Source organism: Herpailurus yagouaroundi, unplaced genomic scaffold (genome assembly GCF_014898765.1).
Source record: "Herpailurus yagouaroundi ecotype Mexico unplaced genomic scaffold, PumYag 215, whole genome shotgun sequence".
Lineage (NCBI taxonomy): Eukaryota > Metazoa > Chordata > Mammalia > Carnivora > Felidae > Herpailurus > Herpailurus yagouaroundi.
The window spans coordinates 7,121,550-7,141,047 of record NW_024412446.1 but is presented as its reverse complement, the minus strand read 5'-3'; the positions used below and the strand labels follow the sequence as shown (position 1 = coordinate 7,141,047).

At 52.5% G+C, this 19,498-nt stretch overlaps 1 protein-coding gene and 1 long non-coding RNA gene across 16 annotated transcripts in view; one reads left to right on the top strand and one right to left on the bottom strand.

The window, feature by feature from the left end:
* Window positions 1-819, bottom strand: part of LOC121017240 (uncharacterized) — a 4,302-nt gene extending 3,483 nt beyond the window's left edge. Inside the window, exon 1 of one of the 2 annotated variants that reach the window (XR_005784684.1) lies at window positions 629-819. This is a non-coding gene — a long non-coding RNA (uncharacterized LOC121017240). The remainder of the gene's footprint in view (window positions 1-628) is intronic. The other variant, XR_005784683.1, reaches the window with a different exon arrangement.
* The window catches only part of MYO18A (myosin XVIIIA), a 106,483-nt gene continuing 87,408 nt past the window's right edge, over window positions 424-19,498 (top strand). For 6 of the 14 annotated variants that reach the window (XM_040455393.1, XM_040455392.1, XM_040455391.1 and 3 more), the window contains exons 1-2: window positions 2,317-2,425; window positions 12,773-13,851. In XM_040455393.1, the coding sequence (XP_040311327.1) occupies window positions 12,853-13,851 (999 nt within the window). In that variant the 5' untranslated portion in view covers window positions 2,317-2,425; window positions 12,773-12,852. Of the gene's footprint in view, window positions 565-2,316; window positions 2,426-12,772; window positions 13,852-19,498 lie in introns of those variants that run through there. The other 8 variants (XM_040455402.1, XM_040455400.1, XM_040455401.1 and 5 more) reach the window with 3 other exon arrangements.

Below are 19,498 nucleotides of genomic sequence, written 5' to 3'. Positions count from 1 at the left end.
GGGGCGGCGGGGCGGGCTCGGGCCGGGAAGGCGGGCGGGCGGGCGGCGGGGCCCGCCGGCTCCTCCTCCCCCACTGTCCGCTGGAAGCGGCGGCCCGGACTCCCGGCTCCGGTCCCCGGCCGCGCCGCGGAGCTGGGCGCCCGGGAATGGGGGCCGACAAGGAGGGGCGGGGAGGGGAGCTCCGGCCCCTTGTGCCAGCTCGGGAGCGCGCGGAGGCAGGGCAGGGTGGCCCTCGGTTTAGGGGGATTGAGGGCTGAGGGGAGCCCAGGTGGCCCCGGGCTGCGGGGTGGAGGCTGCAGCCTCCGGGATAGGGGGCTTCTCGGGGCCAGGCCCAGGCCCCCCCTCCCCCCCAGGCCGACCGACCGACCGACCGAGCGAGGCTCCGAGGAAGGCAGCGGGGAAGGCGAGCACCTCCACCGAACCCTTTATCCCTCCCAGCGGCCTTCACCCTTTCACTGCCAGGCCGACAGCGGGCTCCTCTCAAAGGAGCAGCTGCTAGACAGCTGGCAAAACAATGGAGACCCCGCTTCCCCAGGCCCCCTCCCCTTGGGACAGAAGACGGGGGTGAGTGAATGGTAGGCTTTGGAGATTAGGGAGTGCTGCCTGTCCCCTGTGACTGGCTGCTCACCTCACCTTTCCCTGCAAAGGGGTGGGGTGTGTGTGGGAAGGTCGGACAGCCTGCCCCAGGCCTCTGGGAGAGACTGCCCTGACGCCCCGCCCTGCTAACCTGTCATGCCAGTTGTCTCGCCAATGGGGAGGCGAGGTGGTAAGGTTAGCTGCTCCACACCCCTGTGGTGGGGGTGGTGGGGGGTGGGGGTGCAGCTTGGTACCAAGCATGGTGAGGAGTGGGTCATGTTCCTGGCTGAGATAAGGCCTGCAGGGACATAGCACACATTGGGGCTTTGTTGGGGGCAGAGAGGGGGGATGGGGATGTCACCCTGTTGCAAGGCACATGTGTCCTGCTGATTAGTTGGAAAGGCTGCCAGCCAGAATGAATGGGGGGGGGGGGTGGGGGGGAGGCAGACGGTGTATTTTTTAAGGGTACTGCTTTTGCCTACTCACTTGGCCAACCGGGCATGTATTTGGCAGTGTCCTCTTGGTTTGTGTTTGTGCAGAGGTTGGGGACAATGCTTCTTGGGAGGAGCTCTCCTGCCTGGAGCCTTCCTGCCCTCTGACGGACTCCCAAAATTATGGAATTGGGTTCCCTCTCCCCCTTCACCTGGCCAATGATTCAGGCTGGTTTGTGTGGGCTCATTTGTCTTTTGGAGTACCTGGCATGTCTGTTGCTGAGGAGGCCTTGTAATTCCCCATAAGGAGAGTGAACTGCCCGAAGTGTGTATGCATTGGGTCCATGCTGGAAGGGAGGGAAGGTCAACCAGTTAAGAGCAAGATCACCTTTCCACGTTCTTACCAGTTCTGGAGCCCTTTCTTGGGCAGGTCGGTTTCCTGTTGGCATGGCAATGGGCCAGGCCTTGTCTAACTTTCCCCACCCTTTTGGTTCAGAGGCTACTTTCTATTTGGGGATATTGAAAGTTGCTCTCCTGAGGTCTCTGGCTTCCTGACAGACCTCACTGGCTCTTTGTCAATGGCCTGCCACCTCCTCAGCTTCCCCTCTGTCCTTTTGTGATGAGGGCTTTCCAGGAAACATCCTCCTGGTTGCTGGACATGACTAATTATAGATAGCCTCGGGTGGAGGTGTGCTTGTTCCTTTGGGGTTGGGGACATTGGAGTTGGGGCCTCATATTCCAGGAAGACCATGGGGGAAGCTATTGTGTTGGAGGGTTAGGGAAATGAGAAGGATCACAGGTGGGGGTGGAAGGGGGAATGTGGGAGGGATAGAATGAGTGCTGGTGGTCACTTCCTTTGGAAGCTTTGAACTTTGAACACTTGACCTGGTGCCTGGCAGCTCTGAGTATCTAGTTTGTTTACCCTCTGCGGGCCTGGCTCAGGTGCCAGGGTGTGTGCCTAAGGGCTTCCTCCGGTGCCCCTGGCTCTCCTCAGAAGCCCTCACGTGGATTGTGCCCCTCCTGCCTCCTGCCTGGTGCCTCCACCTCATTCCCTGGGAGTCTGGGTAGCCAGCCTGTTGCCTGGAGCCCCCCTCACCGGCCTAGCTTGAGGCTGCTCATTAAAGGGTGCGTGTGTCTTCAGAAATCGGGCCTGAAATGTGCGGGGTCCCCCAGAGGCAGGTACCTGAAGCTGGACTGGGTGGGGCAGCACTGGGGCTAGTGTGACAGGGAGAATCCACCCTACTCGGGTGGAGCAGGGAGTTAGTTGCTGGAACTCAGGAAGCCCTGATCCGGACTTGGTGTGTCACAGGTCTCCAGAGCAGCACGGCTGCTTTTGCTCCTTCTAAACCAGACGTCTGTCCCCAGCCAGACCCCCCTCACCTGAAGTGGACGCCACAGACGGGAACTAGATCATCCATGTGAGCCGGGTCCTGTTGGTGGCTCTGGGCCCCAGGCCTTGTCCCAGGCCTCTCCCGGGTGTGGTGGGTAAAGGGGAGGGGCTCTGACCTGGTGTAGTTTAAAGTTTCAAGGGTATGGGAGGGCCCAGCCCACCCTGTGCTATGATTAACAGGTTCCCCCAGGACTCGGGCTGGGGGCTTGAAGTTCTACTTTGGGTCAGGCCCCTGGGTGCTTTAAGATCTGCTCACTGCACCCCATCCCCACCCCCTCCCCCCCCTCAGCATTTTCTGAGGTAGCCTGAATTAGAGAGTGTTGTTGGGAGCCGGATTGGGAGGGGTGGGGAGCAGAACTGGAAAGCCTCCACTCCTCTCCCCACCTCACTGTCCTTGAGGTGGGAGTGGTGCGGCTTGTCAATTATCCATATTCCCTTGACGTTTCAAAGAGCCTATAGTCAGGCAGCAGTTTAAACTGAGGGCTGAGGGTTTTACAAGGCCCTTGGCCCTTTCTCTCTGCCAGGTACTTCACCATCGCTTACAGGGGATTATTTTTATTATCCTCTGATATTCAGAGATGTTGGATGATGGGCTCAAGGTCACACAGCAGTTCAGAGGCAGAGCAGGATTTAGAACCTGCAATTTGTAGTTGAGCAGAATACCTCTCCCGGCAAAGGTAAGGGCTCCTGGCCAAGTCTGAACTCTCAGGCCCATGGAGGCTTTATAGTTGAAATAGCTGAGGCCTAGAGAGGGACGGGACTTGCTGAAGGTCACACAGAAAGGGGGCGTGTAGGGGTGGTTAGCGGAGTCTAGCGCCCAGCGGACTGCGGCAAACCCCTCCTGGGGCTGAGGAGGTGCACCTGGAAGAGCAGCTGGGGACCTGGCCGCGCTCCTGGCACGTCTCCCGCGTCGTTCCTGCCGGGGCCTGCGGGATCGCTGCGTTCCAGGGGAGACGGTATCTCGGCGGGAGGCGCCGCGGGGCTGCGGCTGCACCGGCCGGCTGCCTGGAAGTGCTGAGCGCCGCGGGTTCCAAGGGAGCCGGAGCCGGCGGGCGGTTGGGCCGGCCGGCCGGCTGATGTCATGTGAGAAGCGTGCAGTCGGAGCGAGCACACCTGGAGCTAGATAAGCTCCGTGTGACCTGGTCTTGAGTCACGGGGCGCTGCGGAGCTCTAAGCAGGACCGGCTGGGAGAGAGGCTCGGGCAGTGGCGGTGGCGGCGAAGGCGACAGGCGTCCCTCTGCGCCGCTAGGCCGGGGCCCCGGCCGGGACGGGACGGCCAGGTGCTTCTGTTCGAGTCCTGCCTGGTCGCTTTTGCAAACCTTGGTATGGACTGGCGCCGAGAAAGGCCTCTGGGCTGTAGGAAACGGCCGCTTAGGGAGGTCAGAGGCCAAGGGAGAGAGGCCGGCTCTCTTGGGAAAGTATTTCCTTTGTATTTATTTATGAGTGTGGTCTGGGAGTGGGGTGGGGAGGACTGACCCTTTTAAGTGTCCACCCACAGCAGCCAAGTCTGGGCGCCTTGTCTTGGGATTCTAACGTTATAGTTTCCATTTCCTGGGGCTTCTATTTTGCCAGCTGCAGGGTGACCCATTTAAATATGTCCCCACTTAAAGCCACAAGACACTAGTGAGATCTATTTTAACCAAGTCCCCCAAGTCACTGAAACTTTCCTAAGGCATGAGATGGCAAGCCTTGAACTTAACAGTTGCAAACTTGGTTTACAGCCTAAATGCTAAGTGGATTGTCAAACCTTCCTTTTTTTTTTTTTCTTTCTAATCTTTTAAAATCACAAAAGTAACATATGCTGGGAAAGGCTATTAGCTAAAAAGCTAAAGTGTTACTACCCTGATTTGCCTGTACTGCATGGAGAAAACCACAGACAAAATCTTGTAATGGATCTTTTCAGGCATTTTTTTTAAAGCTTGTTATATATATCTTATATATAACATATTTATCACATATGCATATATTATTTATTTATATTTACATGCAATATCATGTTTCATAAATATAATTTTACATAAATATTAAAAAAAATTTCTGTAGGAAATAAAGAGCATATAGAAAAGTAGAAGAAATATTATGCATAATCCCACTATCCAAATCCCCTAGGCCTAGGGGCACCTGAGTGGCTCAGTTGGTTAAGCGACCGCCTTCGGCTCAGGTCATACTTTCATGGTTCATGAGTTCAAGCCCCCCGTCAGGCTCTGTGCTGACAGCTCAGAGCCTGGAGCCTGCTTTGGACTCTGTGTCTCCCTCTCTCTCTGCCTCTGTCTCTCTCTCTCAAAAAAGAAACATTGAAAAAAAAATAATGAAATAAAGCCCCTAGGCCTAGATACACACACACATACACCCATACCAGCTAAATATTCTCATTGTAAAAAATTAAAACAATATAGATGAAACACAAAGCCATTGACTCTTCTAAAATCTTTCTCTTTCCCAGAGCATACATTTTTCTATGCGTTTGCAAATATTGCACATACATAATCTCCATGTATATATATGCACACATATACATAGTTTTAAAAATTTTAGTAAAAATTATATGGCAACTTGAGTTTTTCACTTAATATAGAATAGAATCTTTCTAGGTTAGTATATACAAATCTTCATTCTTTAAAAAAAAATTTTTTTTAATGTTTATTTTTTATTTTTGAGAGAGAGAGAGCCCAAGTAGGGGAGAGGCCGAGAGAGAAAGGGAGACAGAATCTGAAGCAGGCTCCAGGCTGTCAGCACAGATCCCTATGCGAGGCTCGAACCCATGAACCATGAGATCATGACTTGAGCTGAAGTCGGATGTTTAACCGACTGAATTACGTAGGCGCCCCTTCATTCTTTTTAACTGTCCAGTTCTATAATCTTGCTATTTCCCTAGTGATATGATCTTTGTATTGACAGAATTTTGAGTTACAAACAATGATGCAAAGATCAGCCATGTTTATTGTGTGGACATATCTGTAGATGTCCTATGTGTAGAATTGCCCAGTCTAAGAATATGTACATTTAAATATTTTCATAGATACCACCAACTTGCCCTTATACCAATTTATACTCCCAACAAATAGCAGATACCCTGCTTCCTATCTTCTATTTGATTGACGTTATTAATGATGGTAGTTTTTACTAACCTGATAAGTGAACAATAGCATGTCTGTTTCATTTCATGTGTCTGTGATATGACTGAGGCTGAATACCTGTTTGTGTTTGTTGGCCTTTCATATTTCTGCATCTATGAATTGCTTGTGCTTCGTCTCGGCAGTAGCTACATGGGGCCTCTGGACTCGAGCCAGTGTGATCCAGCCTGGCCATGTGCTCATTGGATTGCCTTCACTTCTTTGGGCTTTACTTTCCACATACAAAGATTCTGTCCAGGGGCGCGTGAGTGGCTTTGGTTGGTTAAGCGTCGGACTTTGGCTTAGGTCATAATCTCCTGGTTTGTAAGGTCAAGTCCTACATTGGCCTCTGCACTGATAGCACGGAGCCTGATTGGGATTCTCTCTCTCCCTCTCTCCCTCCCTCCCTCCCTGCCCTTACCCTGCTCATGCGTGCATGCTTTCTCTTTCAAAATAAATAAATAAACTTTAAAAACTTAAAAAAAAAAAAAAAAAGGTTCTGTCTGGCACTAAGATTTTATGTTTAGACTTATTTTAGTCACACTTGGGCTGATAGTCATTTCTGTACTTTATTATTCTGTCTACTGTTCCATTTAGATGATAAGAATGTACCTTGCTATGCTTAGGTACCATTCTTGAGGGCTTACCCTGGGCTAGGTGTTATTGGAGGGCTTATATACCAATTTCATTTAGTCCCCAGGCCTTATGTGGTAGGTACTATTATTTAACAATTTTTTTAATGTTTATTTATTTTTGAGAGAGAGAGCGTGTGAGCACAAGCAGGGGAGGGGTAGAGAGAGAGGGAAACACAGAATCCAAAACAGGCTCCAGGCTCTGAGCTGTCAGCACAGAGCCCAACACGGGGCTCGAGCCCACCAACCGTGAGATCATGACCTGAGCCGAAGTTGGATGCTCAACCAACTGGAGCCACCCAGGCGCCCCTGTTATTGTACTCTTATTATCTCCATTTACAAATGGGAAAACAGAGGCACAGAGGCATTAAGTGACTTTCCCAGGATTGCATAGCTATTACCTCAGAATTGGTCCCACGTTTGCTACCTGACATCTGAAGCCTAAGCTCTTTCATTAGTTTCATTTCTCTTGCATTTAGTAGGTACTTGATAGATATGTATTTTCCCCAACACTTTATCACAATTTAGAAAAGTTAAAGACTTTTACTGTGAATACCCCTCCCACTTCCTAGATTCTACAATTTACACTTTACTGTCCTCACTTTACCACATATTTCTCCCTTGATCCATCCATCAAACCGTCTTACATGTTTGATACATCTCAAAGAAAATTCCAGACATCAGTATACCTTGCCCCCAATACTTTAGTGTATGTATCATTGACTAGACTGCAGTATATGTTTCCAGTTTTTTTCTTTTGAGTGCCTGCTTCACATAATGAAATGTACAAACCTCATGCGCACTATTTGATAACTGCTGACACATGTATACATCCGTCAGCCCAAATCCCTATCAAGGTAATGTAACATGAACATCACTCCAGAAAGTTCCCTCATGCCCTTTCTCAGGCAATGGCCACCCCTACCCGCCTCCCCACCTTCCAGAGGTAATCACGGTTCTGATTTTTTTCACCACAGGTTAGTTCTGTCTATACACATCTTCCTTGGCTGACAGTGGGTTTACCTCCTGATAAACCCATTGTAAATTGAAAATATCATAACTCAAAAACGCATTTAATACACCTAACTTGCCAAACGTCATAGGTTAGCCTAGCCTACCTTAATTGTGCTCAGAACATTAATATTAGCCTACAGTGGGGCAAAATCATCTAGCACAAAGCCTATTTTATAATAAAGTATTGAATATTTCATGTAAATGATTGCACACTGTACTGAAAGTGAAAAACAGGATGGTTGGGGCGCCTGGGTGGCTCAGTTAAGTGTCCAACTCCTGATTTTGGCTCAGGTCATGATCTCACGGTTTGTGGGTTCGAGCCCCATATCCGGCTCTGTGCTGACAGTGCAGAGCCTGCTGGGGATTCTCCCGCTGTCTCTGTCCCTCCCCCGCTTGCACGCTCACGATTTCTCTCTCAAAATAAATAAACTTAAAAAAAAAAAAAAAGCAACCCACAATGATTGCGTGGGTACAGAATGGCTATAAGCACATCGGCTGTTTACCCTTGTGATTGTGTGGCCGACCAGGACCACTGCCTGGCATCACAAGAGAGCCTCCTACTGCATATTGCTAGGTCAGGAGAAGACCCAAATTCAAAATTCGAAGTATAATTTTTACTGAATGCCTATCACTTTCATGTGTGCATATTGTAAAGTTGAAAAATTGTAAATCGAACCATTGTGAGTCAGGGACCATCTCTATGTACTGTATGAGTCTCACCAGTATGTACTCTTATGTCAAAGCCTTCTTTTACTGTCGCTTGACATAGTATTTTTGGGATTCATCCCTGTTGTATCAGTAGTTGCTTTCTCTTTTTATTGCTGAGTAGTATTCCATTGTGTGAATATGGAAACTGTTTCCCCTGTTGATGAACTGCAAGATGCATATTTGAGTTGAAGGGTCCTTGCCCTTAAAATGCTTTCTGTCTTAAAGTGATAAGGCAGCCGAGTTGAGTCAGTCGATTGTACTTTGCTTTGATCGGGTTAGTAGTAGGGTCAAGATGATATGGGCACATACCCTAATTTTTATATATACCTTTCCTCCACTTAAAATTAGGAAAGGCCTCCTGGAGTAGGATGAGGGGAGAAAGACAGAGAAGGAGGTCAGAAAACTCTAAGGTTACCTTCACTGGAGAGGGTAAGAGACCAAGGGGAGGCGGGTAGAAACTGCAGCCCAGAGTGAAGAGTGGGAAGATCCTGATGTCATTGCTGCTGGAGACTTTGAACCTGAGGGTGGGAGATGGTGAAAAGTGCAAGGTCCACAGGAAGGTGACAGAGCCCAGGTCTCTGGAGACGTGAGCTCTGAGGAGCATAGGAGCGGCTGCACTGTAGGTTTGACCCGGACAGGGAGGTTGCAGGTAGCCCCAGACAGGCTTGGAGGGATGACGGTGGGGAAGGGGTACCTTGTGAGCTGTGTGCCTAACAGTGGCAGGACAGGGATGATAAGGAAGGGCTGAAATGGGCTCAGTCTCCAAAGGCTCCAGGGTTGGGATGAGAGGAGTACCTTTGGCAGAAGGTTAATGAACAACCTGTGTCCACAAGAGACTTAGATGTTTGGAATTTTTGAGCAACAAGAGACCAAATCATCCAGCCCAGCCTTGAGCAAAGTGACAGGCTCAAGGTCCCCTAGCGATTTGTTGGCAGATCCAGGCCTAGATACCAGGTCTGCTAACGTTCCTGGCCAGCGCTGTCTCCTGTGCTACTGCTGTGACGGTGTGTGGTTCCTGCCTGTCACAATCGCAGCGAGGAGCAAGCTTTTGCCAAGACACGGATTTACATTAAATTACTTCTCAGGGACCTTTCCAGCCTGAAGGTTCTAGAATTCTGGGACCTGTTTTCTGTTGGTGCTACACAGGTGTCTAGCTCCCAGCAAAGAGCCAGGGTTGGGGAAGGATAGCAGAGTAAGAACTGAAGACCAAAAGAAGTGTCTTGGGGGGAGAGCATTGTAGGCATTGGGTTCTGCGTGGTTGGGCTGAGGCTGAGGCCAAGATACTCATTTGTGTCCTTCCAGTCCCCAGGGTGGGTTTCTTTCTTCATTTCCCACACAGGTACCCCTGGAGCCATCTTCTTTTTTTTTTTTTTTTTAAGGTTTATTTTTGAGAGAGACAGAGACAGAGTGTGAGCAGGGGAGGGGCAGAGAGAGAGAGACGCACACAGAATCTGAAGCAGGCTCCAGGCTCCAAGCTGTCAGCACAGAGCCAGACGTGGGGCTCAAACTCACAAACTGTGAGATCATAACCTGAGCTGAAGTCAGACGCTCAACCGACTGAGCCACCCAGGGGCTCCTGGAGCCATTTTCTAAATCATCCTTTTAAAGGGCACCTGGGTGGTTCAGTCAGTTAAGCATCCAACTTAGGTCATGATCTAAGGCTCAGGTCATGATCTCACGGTTTGTGAGTTCGAGCCCCGCATCGGGCTCTGTGCTGACAGCTCAGAGCCTGGAGCCTGCTTCGGATTCTATGTCTCCCTCTCTCTCTGTTCCTCCCCTGCTCACACTCTGCCTCTCTCCTTCTCAAAAATAAATAAACATTAAGAATTAAAAAAAATTTTTTTTTATTAAAAAAAAATTTTTTTAATGTTTTTATTTATTTTTGAAGGAGTGAGAGACAGCGCATGAGCAGGGGAGGAGCAGAGAGAGAGGGAGACACAGAATTTGAAGCAGGCCCCAGGCTCTGAGCTGTCAGCACAGAGCCCGATGCAGGGCTCGAACTCACGAACCGTGAGACCATGACCTGAGCCGAAGTCGGATGCTTAACCGACTGAGCCACGCAGGCGCCCCCACCCACCCCCCCAATTTTTTTTAATCAGCCTTTTTTTTTTCATTTTTTTTTTCAACGTTTATTTTTTTGGGACAGAGAGAGACAGAGCATGAACGGGGGAGGGGCAGAGAGAGAGGGAGACACAGAATCGGAAACAGGCTCCAGGCTCTGAGCCATCAGCCCAGAGCCTGACGCGGGGCTCGAACTCACGGACCGCGTGATCGTGACCTGGCTGAAGTCAGACGCTTAACCGACTGCGCCACCCAGGCGCCCCATAATCAGCCTTTTAAGACAGTGCAGGAAGTGATGGGTGAAGGGTAAGGTGGGCAGTGACCAGCCGAAGATCCCACGTCTTGGTATATGGTATGTCTGTGCCACACTCCATCAGTGTTGAGGAGGAGAGAGAGAGAGAGACTCCCCATGTCAAAATAGAGCCCATAAGAGAGGATGCCTGCTGTCAGGTACTCCCCCATCCCAGATCAGTCCAGACTCCGCAGGACAAGTTTGCCCCTGGCTTTGCACTTCTTGGGCCCTAGATTTCCTGTCTTCCTATTTCCAGGTACTGTGCATGGAGCATTTCGAACCAAAAGGTTCAGAAGGAACTTTGTCTTACTAGGTAGAAACAGGTCAGAGGGGGAAACGGTGCCTGTTAGATCCACAGGGAGCTAGTAACTGGGCCAGATTCCCCATCTCTTTGGATATGCTCTACAATTAAAGATTTCTGTAGAATTGTGCTGCCCAGTTCAATAGCCACTAGCTGTTGAATACTTGAAATGTAGTTAGTCTGAAGTGAGATGTGCTCTAAGTATGACATTCGCACTGGATTTTGAAGACTTAATATGGAAAAAGGAATGTAAAATATCTCAATATTTTTCTTTTTAAATTTTTAAAAAATGTTTATTTTTTAGAGAGACAGAGAGAGACAGAGCATGAACATGGGAGGGACAGAGAGAGAGAGATACAGAATCTGAAGCAGACACAGAATCTGAGCTGTCAGCACAGAGCCCGATGTAGGGCACAAACTCACGAACCGTGAAATCATGACCTGAGCCGAAGTTGGACACCTAACTGACTGAACCACCCAGGCGCCCCTCAATATTTTTCAGAAAGATCACATGTTGAGACGACAGTGTTTTGAATATAGCTACATTAAAGTATATCATTAAAGTTAATTTCACCTGTTTCTTTTTACCTTTTTTAATGTGGCTGCTAGACAATTTTATTTATTTATTTTGAGAGAGGGAGAGGGAGAGGGAGAGGGAGAGGGAGAGAGAGAGAGAGAGAGAGAGAGAGAGAGAATCCCAAGCAGGCCTCACACTGTCAGTGCAGAGCCCCATGAGGGGCCCATGAGATCATAATCTGAACTGAAACCAAGTGTCGGACACTTCACCGACTGAGCCACCCAGGCACCCAAGACCATTTTAAATTATACATATGACTTGAATTATATTTCTGTGAAGAGTACTGCTCTAGGAAGAATACACTGGTCTCGCAGGAACCTATGGATCAGGGTGCTGGACGTTGGAGGAAGCAATTAGCCGGTGCACCAGGACCCTTGGGAGTTCCTGGCCTGAAGTCATCCCTGGCATTGTACCTGGGCTAGGGATCCATGGGATGGAGGAGCCTGGAGGGCCTTACTTGATTGTGGCAGTGGGGTACACGGACAGGACAGGCCTCCCCAGGTCTTGCAGAAGGTCCTTGCTGGAAGGAGTGAGCTTGTCAGTCCCGTGTCTAGAACTCAGAGGGGGAGGCCTTCACGGAGAGAGAAAAAAATTTCATTTAATTTCTAATTAGGCGGTATGGCCTATTTCTCCTTCTTGTTCGCTGCTGGTTAGAACTTGTTCCCTGGCTTGCAACTCCACCCCCACCAGGTTTTGCTCAGTCCTGTCCCCAGTCGGGTGGGCATAGGGGCAGAAGGCTGGCATCGTAGGCACAGGTGCCCTGGAGCTGGCATTCTCTCTCAGGCTGCCATGACTTTCTTCCCCAGGCTATATTTAGTTGTTGGTCTGGGGAAAAGGATATGAGTTTTTCAGGATCCTGTTTATCCAGCAGACCCACCCCCACCTCTCAGCTGTCTGTCCTCGGCTCAGTGTGGAACTTCCCCTACCCTCCCTGCTTCACTTTGGGCGCCGAGGACCTAGAGAGAAAACAATATTTGCCATGGGATCCCACCACTGCCACTCCCTGGCTGTGTGACAACTAACAACATACTTAATTTTCTGAGCCCTGTTTTCTCATTTGTAAAGTAGAGATAAGGATCCCTCCCGTGCAGGGATGCTGTGAGGTTCGAATGAGGTAATGCGTGTAAAGTGCCCGGCAAGTGGTAGCCATCAAATCGGGGTGGGTTCTTTGAGGTCTTCTGTCAGGCGGTGGCTAAGGCTGCTTCCGTGGGGATCACAGGCTTAGGAAAGAGCCAAATAGCATGTGATGTCTGTTGCTTTACTGGGCTATTGGCTCTGGGGAGGTGGTGGCCTTTGTGTTTGAATCTTCAGTCGGGTACCAGGTTAGCTTGATGGCGCCCTCTTGCCAGGAGGTCACATCTCCCAGACGCCACCTCTGTGCACACCTATCAGGGATTAAAGGCGATGACAGACTTTGGAGTCTGGGCTTTTACAACCCTATCTGAACCTCAAGGTACCTTATTTGTGAAATGGGGGTAATCACAGACCTTCCTGGAGCAGTGTTATGACGACTGGCTTAACAGAGATGGTATTGTATAAAACAGAGCACCTGGCGCGTAGGGAGCTAGCTCTCAGCGACCACGAGCTGTGCTCATTAGTTGGTCTGGTCTGCACTGGAGACACAGGAAGAGGCTCCTCTCGAATAACCTCTTTCTCTCTCTCTGTTTCTGTTTGCAGCAGCGAGGCGGGGTACCAGGGCCCTGTGCTAAGCACCCGTAATCCCCCAGGGGTGTCACCCCCAAAAGCTGTACCCCACCATGTTTAACCTAATGAAGAAAGACAAGGACAAAGATGGCGGGCGGAAGGAGAAGAAGGAGAAGAAGGAGAAGAAGGAGCGGATGTCGGCGGCAGAGCTGCGGAGCCTGGAGGAGATGAGCCTGCGTCGTGGCTTCTTCAATCTGAACCGTTCCTCCAAGCGTGAGTCCAAGACCCGCCTGGAAATCTCCAACCCCATCCCCATCAAGGTGGCCAGTGGCTCTGACCTGCACCTGACCGACATTGACTCTGACAGCAACAGGGGCAGCGTCATCCTGGACTCGGGCCACCTAAGCACCGCCAGCTCCAGCGATGACCTCAAGGGTGAGGAAGGCAGTTTCCGCGGCTCTGTGCTGCAGCGGGCGGCCAAGTTTGGCTCCCTGGCCAAGCAGAACTCACAGATGATTGTCAAACGCTTCTCCTTCTCCCAGCGGAGTCGGGATGAGAGTGCCTCAGAAACCTCCACCCCTTCCGAGCACTCTGCGGCCCCATCCCCGCAGGTGGAGGCGAGGACTCTAGAGGGACAGCTGGTGCAGCATCCCGGCGCAGGCATCCCTCGGCCAGGGCCCCGGTCCCGAGTGCCTGAGCTGGTGACTAAAAGGTTCCCGGCTGACCTGCGCTTGCCCCCCGTGGCGCACCTGCCACCGCCTCCCCTCCGGGAGCTGGAGCTGCAGCGACGGCCCACTGGAGACTTCGGCTTCTCCCTGCGCCGCACAACCATGCTGGATCGGGGCCCCGAGGGCCAGGTCTACCGGAGGGTGGTTCACTTTGCTGAGCCCGGCGCGGGCACCAAGGACCTGGCCCTGGGGTTGGTGCCGGGTGATCGTCTGGTGGAGATTAATGGGCACAACGTGGAGAGCAAGTCCAGGGACGAGATCGTGGAGATGATCCGGCAGTCCGGGGACAGTGTGCGGCTCAAGGTGCAACCCATTCCGGAGCTCAGTGAGCTGAGCCGGAGCTGGCTGCGGAGTGGCGAGGGACCCCGCAGGGAGCCAGCCGATGTGAGTGTCCCCGTGGGCAGCTGCGGGGGAGCAGGGATTTGGAAGTGTGCTTGGGCGGATGACTGGGGTACTCGGGAGTTGAAGTCACGCCACTCCTTGGCCCGAGGGACAACTTACCTGGCCCGCAGGGAGGAGCGACCTTAGCAGGGGCTGGTGCACAGTGATACAAACTTCTTGATGCGAGGGTTCGGGGTTTGGGCACCATGTTTCCTGAGCCCTAAATTGGGGTGTGGAGGGTAACACGTGCCACTTCAGATGAGAGACAGTCCGGACTACTTGTCCAGCCCGGTATCTGGAGTAAAATGTAGGATTTCCGTGTTATTTAGATACTAGACTTGAAAGAAAAAGATGGACTATTTCAAATCAGGGCTGTCGTGGAACTTCTGGGATGTGCAGCTGTTTTGCTAGCTCTTGGGTAAGATGATTTCAGACCTCCTCTTGCCCTTGAGTGAGTTGAACAGGAGGTTATGTTGCAACGATAAGCAGGGGCCAGATCATGGAGGACCTTGCAAGTCATGATAGGAATTTAGATTTTATCCCAGTGAAATGGGACCATTGTAGGGTTTGAAGCGGGGTTGGGGGGAGTGACTGGACCTGATTTATAAAGATCACCTGGGCTCCAAGAGTCATTACTACCTCTCCTGGAAGAAGAAAACACCCTGGAGATGCAACAGGTGTCAAGCCTACAGAAATAGTCTGACCTGACTATCCGTGAGACCCCGCTCAAAACAGCAGTGGAAGGGGTGACATAGGAGTAGAAGAGATTTAGATTATATGTATGAACGGGTCTCCAGGGGGACAGCGATCTCTATGCCCGGGGGTCTTTTGACTCCACCTATAGCGTGGCTACATATCAGTTTGGAATGTTCCACTTAGAGACAGCACATGAGGACAAGCTGGCCTCTGGCCATCCCTGCCTCCCAGCTGTCAGGTTTTCGGACTGCCCAGCTCTGGTGCCTGCAGCCTGACCAGTACACAGGCTGGCCGGGACCTCTTTCAGCACTAAGTGACCAACCAGATGTGTCCAAGTCGGAAGTGGGAGGAAATGCTAAGGAAGCAGGCAGAGTCCTGGTCCTAGCTTTCTCTCAGGGAGGGGAAGTGGATGCTCAGATGGCCTGGGGGGCCTGGGAGCTGCAGGGTCAGAGTCTGGCAGGAAGCCCTGGAACTGGGTTCCGGACCTTCCTTTACTCGGGGCCTGGTGGAGGTCAGGCAGTTTTGCTAGTCAGGAAGGGGTAGTGCATGGGAGGGAGGCTGTTGTGGGATCCGCGGAAGGACCTGGCCTCATTTATTCCGCAAACTCACAGCGAGCACCTACTGTGTGTTAGCCACCAGACTAGACTGAGCTCAGGGAACCACAGTGTAGAGGGAGTGGTCTTTATCTTAGAACCAAAGCCCATGCTATGTTGCCATGCCTGTCTACTTTCTCCCAGGCTAACATTGCTTTTAACAGATGGAATTTTCTTCTTAAAGAATGAGTCCCCTAGGGGACTGTTGCCAGCTCCCTGCTGAACCACAGCACAGGCCTTTGTGGGGCCCTGGGCCTGGCATCCCAGATGCTGTTTAGTCTTCTCTTTATAGCCTAGGGATCCTCTTGGCATCTCGTATTTCTCGGCTACTCTCCCTTCCCAGCTAGCTGCTGCTCCCCCCATTCCTGGGGAAGTGGATGGTTTAGCTTTGGAGACCCTGGTACATTCCACACTACAGCTGGTATCCCCGAGACCCTGGCTTGCTCTGGCCCCCGTGGGCAAGGGCAGAAGTGCCCAGAGGACTTCCACAGAGCATGCTACCCTCACGAGTCTCCCAAGAGCCATCTGAGAGAACAGCGAGAAGCCTAGAGCTGAGGAAGCTCCCCCGCCCCCAGCTTCCCCTGCCTGGCAGGTGGCAGGGACTCCTGCCCCAGCAGAGAGGAGCAGAGTGAGCCCAGCATCCTGGCTTCCTGGGACAGGCCTGGAGTGGGTCTGTAGTGGCTGCAGTTATCACCCTCCATCTCCTCGTCTTCCTCCCACTCCCACTCCGGCTCCGGCTCCGGCTCCTTTCCTTGGCAGCAGTTCTAAGCTCACTTCCATGCCAAGAAGAGTCTTCCCATTTCCTCTGGGCTCCCAGGCGGGGCACCCTGACAACTCTGGCCCCACGAGGACACAGCTCCTGGCGGCCACCCTGCCCGTCAGGTCATCCATCAACTGTGTCCACACCGCCTGTCCCCAGGGAGCTCTGAGGGAGCTGGCCGGCCATCTGTTCTCTTTCTGCTACACAGATGGAGACCAGGCCTCATGGCTCCTCTCCGTGGCCTGTTCAGAAGGCCCCAGGGAGAGAGAGCCCCTCGGGCTTCCTTCTCACATGATGTGTGTCCGGAGTGCTTGGCTCACACCTCCATGTGTCCCTGTAGCTGCTAGCAAGGTTCCACTGGGAGTAGGGGTGAGCCACTGTAGTGGGATAGACATGGGGCCTGATGGAAATCACCCAGCAGGCCTGGGAGGAGCAGTTCTTTTCCGCCCTCCATTCTTCCACTCACCTATCTATTAAATAAACATTTGTTGAGCACCAACTGTGGGCCAGATCCTGGGATCCACATAGTCCCAGCCCTAAGGAACTCATAGTCTGGTGGGAGAGATGGTCAAGTAACAGATGACAATGCCATTTGAGAGGCTCCCCAACAGGGGCCAGTACGGGGCCCTAGGGAGCCCTGCACAGAAGAGGGACTTTAAGTACAGTCTTGGGAGTGATCACCGGGAAAGCTGACATCCAGGTGGGAGATGGATGCCGGAGAGGCAGGTGGAAGTGGAAGGCCGTAAGAGACACGTGCCAAGACCTTGAGGCTGGAGAGAGAATGACGCATTTGGGGAATAAGGCTGGGGGGACATTGCATGGGGGAATGAGTATTGAGAGAAGTGGCAGAGGAGGCAAGCAGGGGACAGGTCACGAAGGCCCTTGTGAACCAGCCTAAGGAATGTGAACTTCAACCAGAGGACAAGAAGCAGCCCACTCAGGGAGTGATAGGAACAGATCTTAGAAAATCTCTCTGGCTGCTCATGAAGAATGCTTCTGGGTGTAGCAAGGGCAGCCATGGGGAACACAGCAAAGGCCCTATCGTCATCTTAGTAGAATGAATGGAGGCCTGCGCTTGGGGAGAAGCAGGGGCAATGGAGAGAGAGATCAGACGTGAGCAACTGAGGGACTGTGTAGTCTTGGTGACCGACCAGTGTGGGGGATGGAGGAGAAGAGGGGTCGAGTGGGATGCATCTTTGGAGGAAGATGCTAAGTTCTTTCCTTGGCTTCTCAGGGAAAGTGTTTGGGGCCATCTGGTTTGGGATCAGTTACTCTTAAGTTGTCTAAAGGCGAAGCGTTCCCTGAGTCTGGTGTCGGTACAAATGAGGATCTTAAAACCCCAGTTGGATCAACATTCCTTTCTCCTCTTCCATGAATCTGAGTGGGAAAGTCAAGGGCCCACTGAGAAGGAAGAGAGCCTGGGAGAGAGGAGAGCCAGCCCCTTCTGTTTGTATCCTTGTGGGCCCATCGCAGGGAGCAGGAGTGTAGGATGTTTCTGCTAAGCTCAGAAAAGCCCAGCTGGCTAAACCCTGGCTAATGTGGTTGCCCCCCCTCCCCCCACCACCAAGGAGCTAGCCTGCAGGGGACCCCTACCCAGAAAGCACTACTTCCCTGAGCTTCGAAGATGTGGTGGGAGGGGAGAGGTGTGGATGTAAAAGAAGGCGCCCACCCCTTCCCAGTCAGGTCTACCTCCCTGGGCTCTATGTAGCTCTCAGGCATTTACCGGAGATCTGTGATGCAGTTTCTTCTCGCTTTGGATGGTGGGGTTTGTACTCAAAGACTGTAGGGCTGTGAGGTTCCTTAAAAAGGTTGTCGTGTCTGTGTAAACCACCTGCTTATGTAGAGTTGTGTAAACCACATTTGTGGACTTCAGCAGATAGTGAACGCTTAGGAAGATTGGTACCTTTCCCTCTGCCCAAGCTCCAAAGCCATCCAGGGAAGGTAATTTTGCAGTTTCCTTAATTAACCCATCCTAGTGCTTTCCCATCTGTGCTCCTGGTAAGGTTTTCTTTCCAACGGGAACTCATGACGCTTTTGTCCAGACTCTGCCCCTGTGGCCCTGTCCTCAAAGACAGCCAGCTGCAGGAAGCGCTGGGATGCTGGGTGCTCAGGCCTGCAGATGGGACATCGGTGGCCTGGCAGGAGACTGGCCGGTCGGGGTTGCCCACATCTGGGAGAAGGGCAGGGGCCCCTTTGCCAGGAAGCCCTAGACCCCTGGGCAAAAGCTATATGACCCTCACCAACCTTGTCTCCAGGACCCTGGTTGGGTGGTGGCGGTGGGGGCGGGGGTGGGGGGCGGGGGCGGTACCTGCAGGACTGGGGATTGCAGGATTTCAAGGAGAGACTGAAAAGTCTGCTGTTCCAGGTCTGCCAGGCCAGCTTCTGAGCAATGGGCTTTCCCAGGGGCTTCTGGTGGTGGAGGTGCTGGGTGCTGCCTGGGCTCAGTGTTCTAGAACGCTCTCTCCCTAATGTTGCTCCAAATGATCCCCAGAGATGTTTTTGTTTTTTGCTGGTTCGTTTTAAACAGAAAAGTCTTATTTCATTTGGTGCCAAAGCTTCAGGTACTTCTGACATCGGAGTCTCACCATGTGAGAGCTCTGGCTGGAGGCCTCAGAGTAGAACTCAGACTGAGTTCTTTTGATAATGAGGCAGCCAGTGGGAAGGTGTCCAGGGCATGTGAACTTGTGAGTGAAAGGTCTTTAGGAGCATTTGGGGGGTTACCTATCCTGGATTAGTGGGGCGCATGGGACCAGCAGCACCGGGTGGTGGCTAGGTCATTTCCATTCCGCTAGGTCTCCCTTCTCTGTCCTCAGAGGCACGTTCTGCCCTCTTCCCCGTGAGCTGCTAGACAGACTGCAGCCCCAGAGTGCCCTGGCCACCCAGCCTGTGGGTGGTGGGCACAGTGCCCAGGCCACATTGAACTGGGTGTGGGCACATGTCATGGTCATCTGTTGTTTTCGCAGACACCGCTTGGAGCCCTGGGGGGGGGGGGGCCCGGGGGGGGGGGGCCCGGGCCTTGACTTGAGGGGGTCTGCACCAGCCCCTTTTGGCCCTGGCCAGAGCCCCTGTGCCCCCCCACCCCCCCAGTACCCCTGGCCACCCTGTCCGCAGCTCCCTTCTCATTTCTTATTTACATTGAAATGGTTCTGGAAAATACCAGATACGCAAACACCCAGACTAGGGGTGGGTGAGGAGTGGGGTGAAGGGGGGTGTGTGGCGGGTGGGAACACAAGTATTTTAAAAATGCTGCAGATCTCTACAGCGTTTCCCAGAAACCACAAGCACGCGGTCCGCCTGCCAGCAGCGCTCCCGCCACCCCGCCACGCTCAGCCGCTGGGTTCTCCTCACTGTGGCCCGAGGTGGAGAGCAGCGTCGGTGGGGGTGGGGGCCGGGGACCCAGCCGGGGAGGGGGCTGCCTGGCGCCTCCATTGTCAGTCTGGGGCAGTGGGTACGCTGCGCCCCAGGCGGCCAGCAGCGCTGGGGGCGCCCGCCGTGCCAGGCAGGCGCTGCGAAGGCGTGGAATCTTCCTGGCTGCCCCCCTCCCGCTGTGCACTTTGGGGGGGGGGGGGTCGGTGGGCAGCCAAGCCCAGAGTCCCCTCGT